Source organism: Manis javanica, chromosome 11, assembly GCF_040802235.1.
Source record: "Manis javanica isolate MJ-LG chromosome 11, MJ_LKY, whole genome shotgun sequence".
Lineage (NCBI taxonomy): Eukaryota > Metazoa > Chordata > Mammalia > Pholidota > Manidae > Manis > Manis javanica.
The window spans coordinates 97,647,475-97,664,388 of NC_133166.1; the positions used below are offsets into that span (position 1 = coordinate 97,647,475).

The following is a 16,914-nucleotide window of genomic DNA, read 5'->3' on the forward strand; positions in this document are numbered from 1 at the left end:
TAGATCTGTATTCCTAGCAAGAAGTCATATTAAGACTAACTCTGACTCCAAGTCTGAAGATATTACAACCCTCAAAACACCTATTTATTTATTTGCAAAAGTTTCCAAAACCTACCAGCTATCCCCATGTCTTACTCCATTATATAACTGGCCCCTCTTCTTCTGACTCTGCTCTTTTTAATCTTTCATTTTATTTCCTCTTGTTCAATGGACTTTACCTTGTCATTAATATTGTTATATTTCCAGAAGTACAGGCCCCAGAACCAAAATCAGTTACCATAAGGAGCTTTAGTTTTCCCAAATACTTAGGATATCAAGGGTTTTTTCCAAGTAACCTAGGTTCTGAGTCACCAAGGTGTGTTTATTACTAATTCATGTATGCCAGTCTTGCATTAACTGCTCTGCAAAATCTTAAGGCTCAGATCACACTGCAGACTTCCATAGTCTGGCTGAGTATCCCAGTCATGTCCTGAAAACTAGAGGAGCAGAACAGATATCAATGTCCTCAGCCTGCAGAACGGCCAAGCAGGGTCTGGAAGAGCGCGTGCTCCCTGGCAGTTTCCTTGGACAACAGCAGCCTCATCTGTTTGCTCCCATGTGTTGTGACAAACTTCACAATTTTCTCTGTGTGCCACAATGTTGAAAAAGGGTGGGAAGTACTGTTCTGTTGAATGCAAATCAGAACCAGCATTATCTACAATGCTGAATACACAGGAAGTGCTCAGGAATACAGCTGATTTTTTTTCCCCAAACCCCCAAAACCACATACCGCTAACTTCTTTACCACCTTCATATTCCCAATGATGCTGCTCAACAGCACATTCTGGTTAGAAGGTGGAATTCTTAAGCTCTAAACTGTGGCTAATACGGGGCAAACTGTAGGGAACCATCAATGGAAGATTTAAGGGGACTGCTCCTTCAGAGCATCCCCAGCTAGGCTTTTGGAGGACATGCAGAGCAACTAACTTTAACAACATATGACATCAGAGATGCTCTAGTTCCAGTTTGTACCTGGAGGAAGGGTGGTTAATTCTTTTTCCACAGTTTATAATAAACAAGGCCATATGACTGCTTTATCAGCAAGGGACTTAAATACAATGATTAAGTCTCTCTCTTCCTGAATATGGTTCATATGAAACATGGTTTTAAATTAAATTTCCCACCTTCAGGGCAAGAGGTCAGTTTTCAAAGATTAGTGGAACAAAACTTTAGAGAACTCTAGAACGGTGAAGTATAAATTCCCCAGGAAGATGAAAAAAATTGTTTTTCAGTCAAATTTCTAGATTTCATTTGAAAGTTATAATGAAACAACTTGGTTTCCTATGCTGGTAGATGATACCATATAATCTTTAACATTTACTTTTGAAGTTTTTATTTGGGAATTAACATAAAAATGTAACAGGATATTGTGTTATTGTTACATTTTATGAGAGCCCACACTTTCCAATCAATATTCTATATTACCCAACAAAAAAGCATACATTCATATTTTTTGAGCTTTGGCTAGTAAGAGTAACTTCACAAATATTTGTAATATGGTGTTTCCCAACTCTGGACATCAGATTATAGACTTTTTTTTCTTAGATAAAAGGGATATTGTAAATCTGCTTTTGGTATGTTTAAAAAGTTATTTTTAAAATCTGATTTTGGACTACCCTCCCCTGCCACCCGCTGAAAAAAAGCCAAAACATCACAGTGGCAAGCTGCCTATAGGCAGTGAAATTTGGGGGATTTTTTTCCTGCTTGCTATAGAAAAATTTCTTAAAGTGTGCATATACTTAGTATAATCGGAAAATCTATTTTTGAAATAAGAACAAAGTGACATCTAAAAACTCCAGGGACGTCATTACTTTCTATCAATGAGAGATTAATTTTAAACTCAAACCATCTGGGAACACGCATTTCTTTCTACCTTGTGTAAATTTCTTAAAGAATTCATATTAAAGAAGGTAAAAATGATGTCACTTTGTTGTAAGTTAAATTCCGTAACAAAAACGTCGGGAATTTTGAGTCATTAGTCATTTGAAGTTAGGGCATCAGAGGGCTGACAAGTATAATTTTGGGCCTCCATTCTTATGATATTTGTTATAGAAGAAGAAACTCTCTAAAGCAAATGAGTTCCCTTTAGGTGGAATGGTATGAATTGCCTATCTCTAATTCCTTTTGATCATTCATGTACGGGGTTCCCTATGTCTTAATCAACTGCCAAATCTCTTTTTCCCTACTTTAGGAGCCATTCTAGCTTTTTAAAAAAGTAAGAGATAAAATTAGAAGACAGTTTCTAGACTTGCAACTTTCATTTCTCCTAAAAACGAATGGAATATAATGAACTACAGGGAGAGAAGCTAACATTTAACTGTAAGCATAACCCACTTGAACATAGTTCTATCCTTTCTTCTCTTCTATGAGAAGGCAGGCAATATGAAAAACAGCAAAACTAAAAATTAAAGCTGACATCTTGATACAACTGGAAACAATTTTTTGTTGTTTATCCTAAAATAACACGAATATTTTAGTTGGGGAACATATTATTTTTTCATACTAACGACTACAAAATGAATACATTTAAGAGGAGAACTAAAATAAAAATGGCAAATGTTGTATACCATGCCTCTGTCTCTATACACTTTGAAGAGTAAATGTTTTGCACTATCATTTAAATGTATTGTTTGAAAACAGCTAATAATGTTCTATCTTACATGAAAAAAAATACATATAGAATCTAATTCCTTTCATAATTCTTGCTAAATAATAATGTTTATCATATGAATATAAAGATTGATTTTAGGATAATTTCTAGAAGCACTGTAGTTGAGAAAAAAGTATTTATATATATGCCACAAGCTACAAATTGGGATATTTCATATTTCACCATTAACACAAATATGTGAAGACTGTAACTGGTCTCACTACTAATTTGTTTAACAGGAAACTTAGATGCTAAGGCTGGAACAGATTACAGAAACTGTAGAAATACCATTCTTAGCAAGCATTTTAGGAGGATTAAATTAGTGATATTTATAATATTCCAGCTGGGGACTTTTGAAGAATGTTATTAAAGTTATAACATAGTTAGAACTAAAATAAACAAAGTGACAGATTACACAAGTATGAACAGACATTCCTATTTGGTCTGAACATGATTTTTCTCCCTTCCAAATAAGGGAGAAAGAAGGGAAAGTGGGTTTATTATTTATTTGCTTAACTATTTATCATTAAAATAATATTTATATAAATGGTTAGTATATAGTTAACAATACTAGGACTAGGTGGGAAGTAAAGTAGGAAATATATACCTAAGCCCTAGGAACTTATCTTAATAGATCTATTTGGTTTTAAAAGAGTTACTCAAAAAAGTTACCTAGTAGTAGGAGTTATAAATGTTACTATGACACTAGAGTCAATATTTCTATCTTCAAGTTACTGTAATAGTCAACTATGAGCAAGATAAAATAAAGCATTTAATAATGAGTATCAAATAAGAATATATATGTAAGATGTTTAAAATATAAAGTGCTACATAAATTAAAACATGTTAAAATCAAAACATAATTTATTATTGCTTTGTAAAGCTGAAATAGCCATGAAAATATCATATAAAGTTTTATCATAGTAAGTGTTAAAAAGAACAAGAAAACAAAAGTCACTGCCTGCTAAGATAGATACTTCTGGTTAGCAAACTATGTATGTTAAAAGGAAAACTGAGATTATGTACCTTAACCACACTGAGACTCAAGTACATGTGACATTATATGATTATACTGTTTATAAGATATACTTCCGAACCTTATATAAATGTGTGGGCACATGAGGTAAAAACTGCACTTTTAAACTCTCCTTAAAATAACTATTTTGGACACAAATAGCCCTATATTGTTTTGTTTTATGTAACAACAAAAAAAATCTTCAAAACTAAAAAACCTGAAGTGAAAACAAGAATTCCACACCAAGAGTCAAAATAAACACAGACATTAACATATTAAGAAAGTGCTTTCAAAATCCTAAAATATGCATATTTCTGTAGGAACTGCTGCATTAGTGTAATTTAGTTTTTAAATGTTACTTTAAAATATGCATAAGAATACTGAATATACCTCAGGAGAGGAAATGTTTGATTATATCAATAAATACTCCATTTTGTTAATATTTATAAGCTGAGATAACGTCCACATATACAACTTAAACTATGTAAACTTTGCCACTGTTCTTCCCTTGAATACAGTTTTGCAGAATATCCAACTCAGCTATAAGAGTCAATGGACTCTACCACTTAAAGAAGTGCTGCAGACTAGTAACTAATCCTGAGAGCTCTACAGAGAAACATCAGCCCAGATTTTTCTATGCAATTCTCTTCAGAAAATCCTTTCACTGGGATAATTTCTTATACTAAAGTACAGAATTAATATACCAATCTTTAAGTAACTGAATACCAGAAACCACAGTTAAAGTCTATAGGATATTCTACAAGGGCGGGAAACACAGGCTTTAAATCAGTAATAGCAATGCCTACTCAATGGTTCTGTTCCAGCTGTAATTCATAGTTCTGAATGAATATGAAGCAGCCATTGAAACCACTAATTTTTAATAAAAAATTTTATTTGCAAGTTTTAAATTCTAAAACAGCTATTATTGAACATTATAAGCTATTTAAAGTCTGTTCTGACTTGTTCAGAAACTTAGTTCTACAGTTAGAGACGGGCTCAAGGAACATGGAACACCCCACACCCCCACAGGAGCAAGTCCTTCTATGTGTGCTATGACTGTGTTATGCTGTACAGGCCAACGAGAAGGCTGACCATCCCCCGGCGCCCTCCTGTGACTTTCTGATCACACTGGCTGGGTAATTCTTACTCTAATCCAAACTGCAGAGTCATCTATTAATCAATCTTCAATTACATTATTCCAACATCTGAATGATACTTACACAACATTTTTGAGTTCAATATATTCTCTATATTTGAATATTTGGAAAATTTTAAAAGTATACTTATATGTTTTACTGGGGCCCAACTCTTGTTAGAGTAGTTAACCTAGATAGAAAAGTTACTCACTACAAAGAGGGCTCAGTCAAGAAGAAAAAATTATAGACCAAACTTAAAATTATACAATCAGTCCTGCAAATAGTTTATCTTGAAGGGAAAAGAAAAATCTGCAACACTGAATAAAAATATACAATTTACTCTTCCTTAAATAATTCAAACATGAGAAAATCCAAGTTTATAACGCTTCCAGTTTGCCTATGGATATTTATAATACCAAAAAATGCTCTGCCATATAATTCAACAAAGCATTCATATTTTTTTGATACATCTCTTAACTCGTTTGTAATATATATATATATATTATTTATTTATATATTATTTTTAAAGTCAGCCTTCTAAGCATTCAGTGGCACCTCTCTTAGGTTATGATACACTGAAAGTTAAGCATATCATTAATATTTTCAGTACCTGACATTTATCAAAAGAGAAATACTATTATACAGAGTGATTAGAGAAACCAGAAACTTATAACAGTTTATTTATGCTTTTTACAATGAGTTATCAATGACTAATATAGTAAGAATGACCTTAATGCACGAATACTGAAGCAGAGGCACAGAGAGACTGTATGACTCTTTCAAGCACATCATTACCATCACTTAGGTAGTGCTGAGAGCGCATTATGTGCTGTTCAGGACCCCAAATGCACACAGGCTCAGTACGTTACATCCACAAGTACAAAACAGAATTCCTGGTCACCAGCACTTTGTGGTGAACACAAGAGCTCTTTCTTGATCCATTTCTAAAGGAAGGGAAGAACTATGACAGTCACCTTTCATGACAAGTTAAATAATTATCAACAACAATAACTGCTTATCTTTAATATACCTTGCACTGCTAGAAGCTGCTCCTCTGTGGTCCAACGGGCATTAATTTTCTGATTTGACTACAAAATTAAAAAGAAGTTTCCTAATGAGGATATGAAGACAGACAGCTTTCCAAAGTGCTTACTTTTTTTTTAACTTCTCACCAAATCACAGACATGAGATTACTAAAACTCTGATTTTTGAAGATTCCATTTTTATATGGATTAAGAAATATATTTTGAGTTACCTTTTATCCACACAAAAAGATAATGAAAGGGAAATGTACAATACGAGAATGAACAACATTCACATTTAGGCTCTATTCACAGAGGTTTTAAAACTGAGAAAATCTCCTAGTCACCCATTTTCCAACTACAGTGTTCCTATCACACACTGTGTTAATTTTAGCCTAGTTTTAAACATTTCAGAGACTTTATTTTCTTTACAGAGGATCTGTGACTCTAAGATTTCTTCTCTTCAGATTTAGATCGAGCCTATCCTTACTCCACGAAAAGCAGTGTTAGATAAATGAACAGAACTGTAGATGAGGCCCAAGTCTTAGAATACTTCCTTAAAACTCTGAAGCAGAAAGTGACCGACTATAAGAACAGATTTTTCCCCATGACCTCCCACATTTCTCCCAGTATTTTTGTTTAAAAAAAAAAAACCCAAAGTTTAGAATTTTTATTATGGCAATATTACATTATTAACACTGAATCAAATTTCATTAATGTATACCACTGACTAGTAGCAAGGACCTTTGATAGTAAAATGGAGACAGAGATAAGTACACCCAGCCCACACAGGTTTGCGGCACAAACTGTCCTGATGTGGTAATACATGGACGTGTATTTGCTGGGCAAAACAGAAAGGCTTCCTTTAAGAAGGGGTGTTTAAGTCTTATCTCGCTCACAGTCTTAGCAATTAGAGCTTCTATGGTACACAGATATTCTGGGTAACAGCAACTTTCTCACCATGAGTGAAAAGGTATAGGTAATAAGCATTTAGGAGAAAGAATGAAACAAAATTTAAAAAATAACAAAATTTAAAACAAATATTAGAGAAGAAAGGAAAAAGTTAACAATCTACAACAGAAAGCACTGAATTCCAGATGATGAGGTTAAAAAGGGACAGCAAGGCAGACCAGGCAAAGGCAGTGGATAAGCCTCAAAGTCAGGACACTGACGACCAGGCAAAGGACAACAGTAAAAAGGTAAAGAGAAAGACGGGCTACAGGACATAAAGCAGCAGTAGTAAGAAAGGGTGGACCAAGGCTAAAATAGTGAAGAAAAACAAGAAGAGGAGATGACAGAAGAAAATCTAGAAATTTTAAACATGTATTTCTCAAAAAGAGAACAACAAGAACGGAGCAGGAGCTAATATTTGAGTTGATACCCAGGCGATCCGATACTTCCTGGGCTGTGGAAGGCAGAGGAGGAAGAGGTCCCAGGTACCTAAGCTGACTGGCACTGGAACCTATTTAAAACAGGTCCAAGTATTTCAGAGTAAACGGTTAAAAAATGAAGAGCTGATTTCAACTAAATCTGAAATACACATCTATTATGAAAAGTAGTTCATTTAAAAAAATACTTAATGATTTTGCCTATATGCTTTAATTTTATTTTTTGGCCTCTTTTCTGACTATATAATGAAATGTACAACATGAGCATAGAGTGGGTCATTTTTGTTTTGAAGACTTCAACAATTATCTCAAGAGCCTCTCTTAATTCTTTGTTACTCAAATTATTATTTCTTGAAATGCTTGTTGGTGAGTCATCATCCTTTTCTACAGTTGTTAATTCTGCTAGATACCCATCTGTCAAGAATTCTGCAAATGATTAATGCCAGTCTAGTATACTTTTATAGACTACATGAAGTTTTGCATCGTTTGCAGTTTAAAACTTCATTTTGGTTTGTGCTATGTTTGCACTGTATTAGCAAGAGAGTAACAGAGAAGGATGTAGATGTGATGGTGCGACAGGTAACAGCTGGAGTTCTTAGGGATAATTGGTGAGTACAGCCTAATTATTAAGTGCTCAGTTCATTAATAAATGTTTTGTTTGGCAACTTTTGCTTTCCATACATCCCTTCGATTAACGAGCATTTATTTGGATACTGAGGATCTGTAATACTACACTGAAAGGTTGTTTTGAGGATTAAATTTAGAATATATGTAAAAAACATCTAGCATAGCTCTTAGCAAACAGAAGTTGATCAATCAATGTTTGTCAAACCTGAAAAGCATAAACTGGAGGAAAAAGTATCACTAATGAAAAGGGAACAAAAAAAATGAAGAAAAATAACATGCACTATGAAACTTAACTTTCAGTTTTACAGAAAAACAGGAGATGGAATGAACACAAATAGCTATTACTAAAATTTTAAAGTACAGAGTATACTGGGGATTCAAAGACAAAAAGAAAAAGTCATGACGACTAGAATGGGGTAAAAGGAAAGTTGGAAGGACTGGAGATTGAAATGGGTTTAGAACAGAAATTTCTGGAATTACAAAGATGAGAGGACATACCATGTACAGGAAACAGCAGGATTTGTGTTAGAAGAAGTGATAAATAAGCCTAGAAAATTGGTGATATTTAAACTGAAATAAAGTAAGGACTACTTTTAGAAGGGCAATAAACATCAAGGTTGACAAATTCCAGTAAATTCAATAAGCAGCAGTGAATGTGTCAGGCAGTAATGGAGAGAGGGATAGGATTATAGCCAGATTAAGATTTTAAATCCAGAAAATGGAGAAGGGAGGTGCTGTTAACCTAACAAGTTAAGATACGTTGATTTGGGAGCTGTGGAAAGGCAGACTAAGATACGAATTTAACTTGGGATACATTAAAAATAAGGCATGGGACAGGACATTCAGGTGGAGCTCACATTCCACTTGAGGCTAAAATAGATTCATCTATTCAAACACATTTTTTAAGGGTCTGGCAAGTATTTATGAGGAAAAACAATGGAGTCATATCTTATTCAGATGTGAAGTTCTAAAATCAGCCTGTGAATTTTTTAGAAGTTTTTTTTTTTTTCAAAATTAATCTTGAAATGTTCTTACAAAGGCAGCCATGGAAATAGGCACACAAACTCTCAGGAAGTCCACAAAGCCAAGTAAGTATTCCTCCAGCTCTGGAGTGGACCACTAGCTTATCAGTTACATCCCAGAGGAAGCCTTTGGCCCAAACTCAGGGTAGTACTGAATGAGAAATATAAATACGTTACTTTAAATACTAGAATCTCACTCAGTTGAAGGGGATGCTCCCAAAGGAGACGTGCGGAAGCTGAAGTGGACTACCGGAATAGTGGATTCACAGCTCCCAGCAACTCACTGCTCACTCTGGGGCACACGCTCAGTAAACAGAGTTCAGGCATAACTGCCGGCACCACTGCCCTTGCTACTAGTCAACACACTCTGTTTTATTTGGCTGAATATGGCTGAGTTTGTGTCATTTAAATATATGATGTGACGTTAATATAGGAAGTGATGAGTCTGTATATTTCCAAAGAGAAGAGAGAGAAATTAATCCTGAAAATAAAAACTTGGAGAATGCCTATATTTCTCTAAGAATGGAAAATTACAGTTGAGAGGGGAACATAATAGTTTAAAAGAGATGACTCTCAAATGTTAAAGGAAGAAAGACAGGTCGTCATCTATGTCAAGAATCCAGAAAAAAGCAAGGGAAATGAGTTAAAACTGTGGAATTTGGTCATTAGCACTAATTTTAACCTTTAAGAAGAGACTTCAGTGGGAAGATGCAGGGAGCGGGGTAGCTGAAACTGTACGGAATGAAATAGTCTATGTGAGACACAATGGAAGCGATGGGAGAAGGGACAGACTAAAGGAGAAGCAGGGCCAAATTGTTTAAATATGTGGCCTTCCTTTAAGTTACTAATTTTTATATTCTCTTTTAAATCCAAGAAACTTTGGTAGGAATTTAACTTAAGGAAATGACAAGTCGAATATATCTAGGAACTTAAAACTGTATGGCAGTTGTAGTTAGTTTGGTGGTACCACTGAGAACATTCTTCTACAGCAAATCCCCATCTGAAATACTGTTGTTTTAAAAATAATAAAATATTAATATAAAACAATTCTATATGTAGTAGTAGCAGTAATAATAAAAGGCTTCAAAGAGCCTTCTAGAACAGTCTATGACATCATTAGTGAATTCAGCATCTTTACTTCATCCTTTCCCTGCTAAATTGATTTGTTTCACATACTTCCATTTTTGTCAGTAGTAGATTCATATAATCTCTGACTTGGAAGAATTAGAAAAGGTCACCAGCTAAACCTTCTACCCAATGGTGAAAATTCCATTCAGCATCCAGAATGAGAGGATGTCACCCACATATGTATGAAAACATCCAGAGATGGGGAAATTTCTAGCTTCAAAAAGCACTATGTTTTTAGTTTCTTCTTTTCTGGATTCATTAACCTCCTTGTCCCCACCTACCTACCTCTTCCCAAAACAAATCAGAACATAACCAAACATGCCACCACTACCCCAACACTCTCATATACTTTCAAGGACACATTACTTTCTACTTTGCAATGTTCTTTAGGTTTATCACTTGCTGGTCTTTCCTATAACAAAATGATACCCAGCCCTCCCCAGTATTGAAGAAACTACAGGGTCTTTTCATCTGATTTAAGAGACACACTTCTCTTCCTAGTAGTTTTCACACACTTTTGTACTCTGACCCGTGCCCACTGATGTGCATCACAAAGAAGTCTTTGTCCAACTCAACCTTGTTAATAGCATGTCTGCATCCAAGTTTGCCTTAGTAAGGAAACAATATGCTTAAGGAAAAATTTCCACACTTCCCCTGAATTCTCAACAGTAATGAGCACAATAATGAACATATAGCAAGTGCTTAAGGGAGCACCTGTTGGCTGGTTTTTTAAAGTGCTTTTATTTTTCCCCACTGGATTTATATTTTGAATGTATTGTTCAACACCACATCATGGTTCACATCATTCCTCTGCCTGCCCTTCCGTATATACAAAAATCCTACTCATCCTTCAAACCTCAGCTAAAACATACCCCTCAGGGAAGCTTTCCCTGAAAGTGCTCGCCAGAATGAATAATGAGCATGTGTTTTCCGTAGCTCTTTACATATAAATCTATCATCCAAGTTTACTCAGTTTGTCTTCTAACACCTAGACTAAGTTGTTTTTTAAAAGTAGATGAAAAAATCCATTTCTTCCTAATTTTTGTGTGTTTCCTCTTCCCCCACAATGCTTAGCACAGTGCTTTACATGACACAGGTGATCAACAAATACTTATGGAAGTGAATGGACTTTCTTCACTATTTTTTTCCCAAAATGAAAATAACTATAATGAAATGAATAAGTAAAGCATCTCTGTAACTGTTTACTTCCAGTTGAGTTATATCATTCAGTAGTTTTATCAGTTAGTAGCCTGTTGTTCCAAGGGTTAATACAATTCTTTTATTAGATATTAGGTAGAAATTTAAGTTAGGTATTACCTAAATATTTACACGATTTTTCAAGGTCTTTACTATGACAGTTAATGTAATATTTTCAATTATATCAATTCAGGTTTCTCTCCCTTGCAAAGCAATAGGAATAATATAATAATTATAAATATATTCTGGGAACTTTTTAGATAATAAAATATGTATACATTTTCCAAGTCATAGGAGTTCAATAAATCAATCTCAAAGTAATATTCAGACTTCAATGTATGGATGGTATGCTATTAAGATTTTGGTTGTTTCACTTTGTGAGCATTATTTTTTACAACAAATCAAAAGATGTAATAATTGTTTGATAACTTCTAACCCCAAAATTGCATTTAAATGTGAGACTCTATTGTATAATTTTGCCATGAAATGAAAATTTCCAAAAGAAAGAGGCAGCATGGTATGAACCTAGGACTCCACTCAGTTCTAAGAATCTGCATTAGAGCCAGAGTTTCCCTATTAATAAAATACATGACCTTAATCAAGTCAGTTAATCTTCCTGAGGCTCAGTTTCCTCATGCAAAGTAAAAGTATTTGTTTCATCTACTTCTTTGGGTTTAGGGGGACATCAGTGAGGCAGCATATAGGAAATATGCAAAATGCATATCCTATATGGGACATAGGAGAGTGATAAAGGTTACTGCACTTTCAGGTTGCACTTTCTACAATGTTCATGAGTGAGACTATCCTACAAGTTTTCTGAAAATTTTGAGATTAGAATGATCATTTCCCTGAATATTCAGTAGACTTGACCTGTAAAACAGTCTGGGCCTGGTATTTTCTGAGAAAAATGTTAATTGTTCCTTTATTTTATTTAATGATTTGAAGTTTTTCAGATTTTCTTTCTCTTTAAGACAATCTTGGTGAGACCTACTTTCCTAGGAATTTCTAAGTTTTGTTTAAATTTTCAAATTCACTGGAATAAACTTTTTTATGATAATCTCATAATGTTTTCAATACCTGCTACATTTTTAATTTTAATGTTTAAATTATGGAATTACAGGCATTTTAAGCCTTTTGCTTTTATACATTTAATGCATAATTAAATTTCAATACAAAATTTAAAAAATTTTGTTGCAATAATAAAACATAAAGTAAAGTAGCATTACTTATATTACATTGTCTTTAAGTAAATAAATGTCACTAGAATGTTTGACAGTTTACCTGTGGGACTGGAATGAGATTATTAGTCTATGTATATTTTATTCTTTTCCATTACCTAACCTTCTTGAAAGAGAGTATTCAAAACAAACAAACAAACAAACCCCATGTTTTTCATAATGAGCCTTTCTGAAAGACTCTAAGGAGTGAGATGGCATATGGTGCACCAGTTCTGAAGCACTACTATTCTGCCTACCCCAGCCTCTCACACGTATTTCATTTATAAATATTTCAGTCAACCTGTGATTTGAGGGGGAAGATCATTGCATTTGGACCAAATAAAATCATTTGATTACATACTTAGAAAGGCAAGTCCAGGATAAGAGGAAGCATAACATAATTAAGAGTCTTTTTACCAAGAGAAGAAAGAGAAAAGATTTTATGATAGAAGCTTCTGTAAAAAGACTTGATTGGAATTTATAGGCATTTAAGTACTCCTGTAATTATCACAAATATCAAAAACATATTAGGTTTTAGCTGAAAAACAAATAAACTTGTGAAAATGGTCAACCTGTATCTTGTTTTTAGATTTCATATTTTCAGGGATATTAGTACAAGAAATGTTAAGTCCACATACTGAAGTCCTAATTAGAATTCTGAACCAAAAGACACATTTCTTAAATTAAAATAAAAATTTCTTAAAATTATAAAAATTAGTTCCTATTCTTGGGATCTTTTTCTTCTGTGTTACCAATTCACACAGGTAAGAAAGAGCTTTGAGCAAACACTGCTATAATCCCAGAAATGTACTGGCTTGCTCATCAATGACCTTCTGGTTCCACATGCACTGGACCTACTCATATAGCTATTTTTCCTATAATTTCATTTAATATGAATTACTAAGGGTGGGAAAGAAATGATTTCACTTAAAATCATTAGCCACATCTCAAAAGACTATAAAAGTTATATAACAGAGACATAACAAAATCATCCATATTATGAAACCTTCAAAGTATTAACAATACATGTGACCAAAATAGTAGCTGAACACTAGATAACTCAAAAACAAGATTTCATCATAGTCACACAGGTTCTTCAATAACATACCTCAGGAGGTTTGAATTCTTCAATTCCACCTTCCATTTTCTGTTTAAGTGCACTGTTTACTTGCTTAGCATTCTGAACCTTCAACAAAATAACCCAAAATATAAATCAGATCAGTATTTAGGTGAGTTTATGAGTATTCAATAATTGAAGAGAATATATACCAAAATCCTCTTAAATTTTATTTCAGGAGGGCAGACACTCCGGATATACCATTTATTCAACTGATAGTCATACCAACTTATATATATCTAATAGGTACAGTTTTACAAATCATAGTATTTGACTATCTTATAACAATGTCTTTTATAACCAGACAACTGGTATATATAGGAATTGAACTCCATTAATGTTTCTCATTACCATATAATGTTTTGATCAAGTAACAATAAGGGTAGATAATATTTATTATGTCTTTGTTATGTTCAACATCACTACTCATGCTTCATATATAATAAATCACTTAATTCTCACAACTACTTTGTGAAGTAACTACAATCAGTTTGCTATAACCTGACAAATGCATTCATAAAAGTCACTACGCAATGCAAAATCACACCATAAATAACACAAATTTATTGGGGAAAGGAGCTTGGGACACAAGACTCAAAAACTTCATCAGTGACACATAAGAAAAGATAGAACCAATAAAAATGAGCACAGTTTTACATATTCCAAATGCTAAAGAAAGGCACAAATGCTACAATAAAGATGGTACTTCACCTTGAAAAAGACCCGAAGGTGCTTATGGAAGTGGGCATCAAAATAGCTGCAACTTGTGAGTTTCTGGGAAGGAGGGTTATTTGACATAAGATGAGAAGTTTTAACACCAGATGTGGCGTGTATGGCTCATGACACACAGTGAACTGAGGGTGCTGGTACACATTAGAAGTATGTGGGTATATACTCAGTTAGCTAGGTATAGTTTTTCACTGACAAAATCACATACATGCAAATACAAAATTTCCATTATGCTCCAATTGTTCCCTAGTATATCAATTGTGCTGGAACAGATTCATGTTGCTAAAACAAGCGCTACAGTAAAACTGATGCTACTTCTACTGTAACCAAGTTGCAGATGAGGAAGGTAAGGCATACAAAAGTTAAGAAACTTATCAAGGCTATGGATACAGGAGGTAGAACCTGAATTTGATCAATGCCAACTTTTAAAATTACTATTCCACTGACAAAACTGTTAATCTCTATATTAAGAGTTAAGGTTTTTTTGTTTGGTCATTTTTTTTCTGGGTTCTTTTTTTTTCCAGTTTGAACAATCAAATATTTATAAAGTGATTTGCAATGTTTTTTTTCATCAGAGACCTGAAAACACAACTAAAATATATCTATCTAGGTTGGTTAAAATGTGCTTAACTGTTCAGCCATGTTAGACAGACATTACAGAGATAAAATGTCAAGTCTCAGTCTTTAAGGATTTCATAGATTAATGGGGAGATAAATAAATACAAAAGTATGATAAATGCTAAAGTACTTAACCTAGGTTTGCAGAGAGAAAGGTGAGAACGAGGAAATAGTATGTTTGTATATGTGGTAATGGGTGTGGTGGTGGGTAAAATTAGGGAAATTGTCCCAGAGGAGATGACACCTAAATTGAGTTTTAAAGGATTGACAAGTATGAAGCAGGTAGACAAGGTTGGGGGAAGGCAGTGCCTTCCAGGCAGAAGAGCATTCAGGAAGCATGGGGAAACTGTTAGGCTGTGGTCAAAGAATAAGGATTTTGCCTAAAGACTTAAAGAAACCTGAAGAATTTTTAAGCAAGGGAGCAGTATAACAATATTTGTCTTTTAGAAAAATAACTTCAGTGGTAATTAGGAGAGGTGAATGGGTTGAAAGGGATGGGAATTAAGTTGATAATCAAGGTGAGAAATACCAAGGACTTCAGTTGAGACACTAGGAATAGAGGAACGGTGGTGGTGGTGGTACAGACAAGAAAAACCTGGAAACAAAATTAAGATGTCTTCGTAAACACTTGGTGGGAAAGTGTTTACAAAGGAGGAGGAATCAAGGATGACTCTTTGATCACGAGCTTGAGTAGCTGAAAAAAGCACATTCACTGAGACAGGAAAGGTAAAAAGAGGGACAGGGTATGAAAGAATTCAGTATGGACACTGTATATGAGAGCAGTAAAATTTGTAAATACATGAGTATATACCTTTACTATGACACATATCAAATGAATAACCAAGAAAGGAGCTTAAATCTTTAACAAAGTTCCTTTATAAAAGTCAATAAAAATAGTCTATAAGTGAAACAGTAGTGTTGAGGGTAAACTACAAATACAGGTAACTAAGCACATTTTATTTCTTCATTATTTAAAAAAAATCGAGCCCCTCTAAAATACTATAGACAAAGCATTTTAGAAGTTCCCTAAAGAAGGTTTGGAAGATGGGAGTCTTACACACATTCGTGGTTCAAATAAAGGCTAAGCATTCAATCAAATACATGCTATTTATACCCGAGTCCAGTGTCACAGAAGTCAAAGGCAAGGAATTCCAAAACGAAGAAGTGATTGTCAGCGTCAAATATTACTGAGCAGTCAAGAGAGGTAAGAACCAAGAAGACGGCACTAGACCTGGTAACTTATTCCTAAATGTTCTTTGAGAGCTTTTTCAGTGGTAGAACTGGGATGGAGTCTGGGCCAGAAGCTTGGTTGGGAAGGGTCAGAGAATAAGAGGTTGTAAGAAAGCACAGGAAGCTAATATGGTCGATATTTATTCAGGAAGTTTGTTGGAGAAGAAAAGAAACATTATGAGCACTTTGGGTGAATAACCAGGGTCAAAGAAGAGAGAAATCTAAATGTTTGGGATAAAAAAAAACTACCTTGATCCCAACACTACACTGTTGAAAGGTTCTTACATTTTATGTGAAGAGGTACAATTATTAACTCTAAGGATGCACACTGTAATACCCTAATAAGGATAAGCTAAGGATGAAATCTCTAATCCCTAGAGCAATTACTTAAGAAAAAATACAAAGAGATGCATAAAATTCTAAATATGACCATGTACACCTCTTTAAAATCCTTCAGTTGTTTCATTAACTCAGGGTAAATTTCTAATTTCTGAAGATGACCTTTTTATAAATCCCTATCTACCTCTGCTGTAACCTGCTAAAGGCAAATAGAAATTAAAGAAGAGCTTTAAGATGATGATATTGACTACACCAGTATTTAAAAAAAATAACACTGACAACAATGTGTAACATGGAGCTAAAGAGAAGTGGATAGCAAGGAAAATCAACATGAAAGTTACTGTCAGATCAGAGGTGATAGGGTCTCAACAATGGTGGTAGTGAGGGGATTGAAAATGAGGGGATTGATTTAAAGGACATATAGATAAAACTCAGGACCT

The 16,914-nt window shown here is 34.1% G+C and overlaps 1 protein-coding gene across 9 annotated transcripts in view; it reads right to left on the reverse strand.

Annotated features, from left to right (window-relative positions):
• The window catches only part of RCOR3 (REST corepressor 3), a 46,645-nt gene that overhangs the window by 5,188 nt on the left and 24,543 nt on the right, over positions 1-16,914 (reverse strand). For 8 of the 9 annotated variants that reach the window (XR_005060574.2, XM_037015388.2, XM_037015385.2 and 5 more), the window contains 2 exons: positions 13,550-13,627; positions 5,871-5,928 (listed from right to left, as the gene is read on the reverse strand). Coding sequence is in view for 8 of the 9 variants with exons in the window: in XM_037015388.2 (XP_036871283.1) it covers positions 5,871-5,928; positions 13,550-13,627 (136 nt within the window). In the remaining variant the exon portion in view is untranslated. The remainder of the gene's footprint in view (positions 1-5,870; positions 5,929-13,549; positions 13,628-16,914) is intronic. The other variant, XM_037015386.2, reaches the window with a different exon arrangement.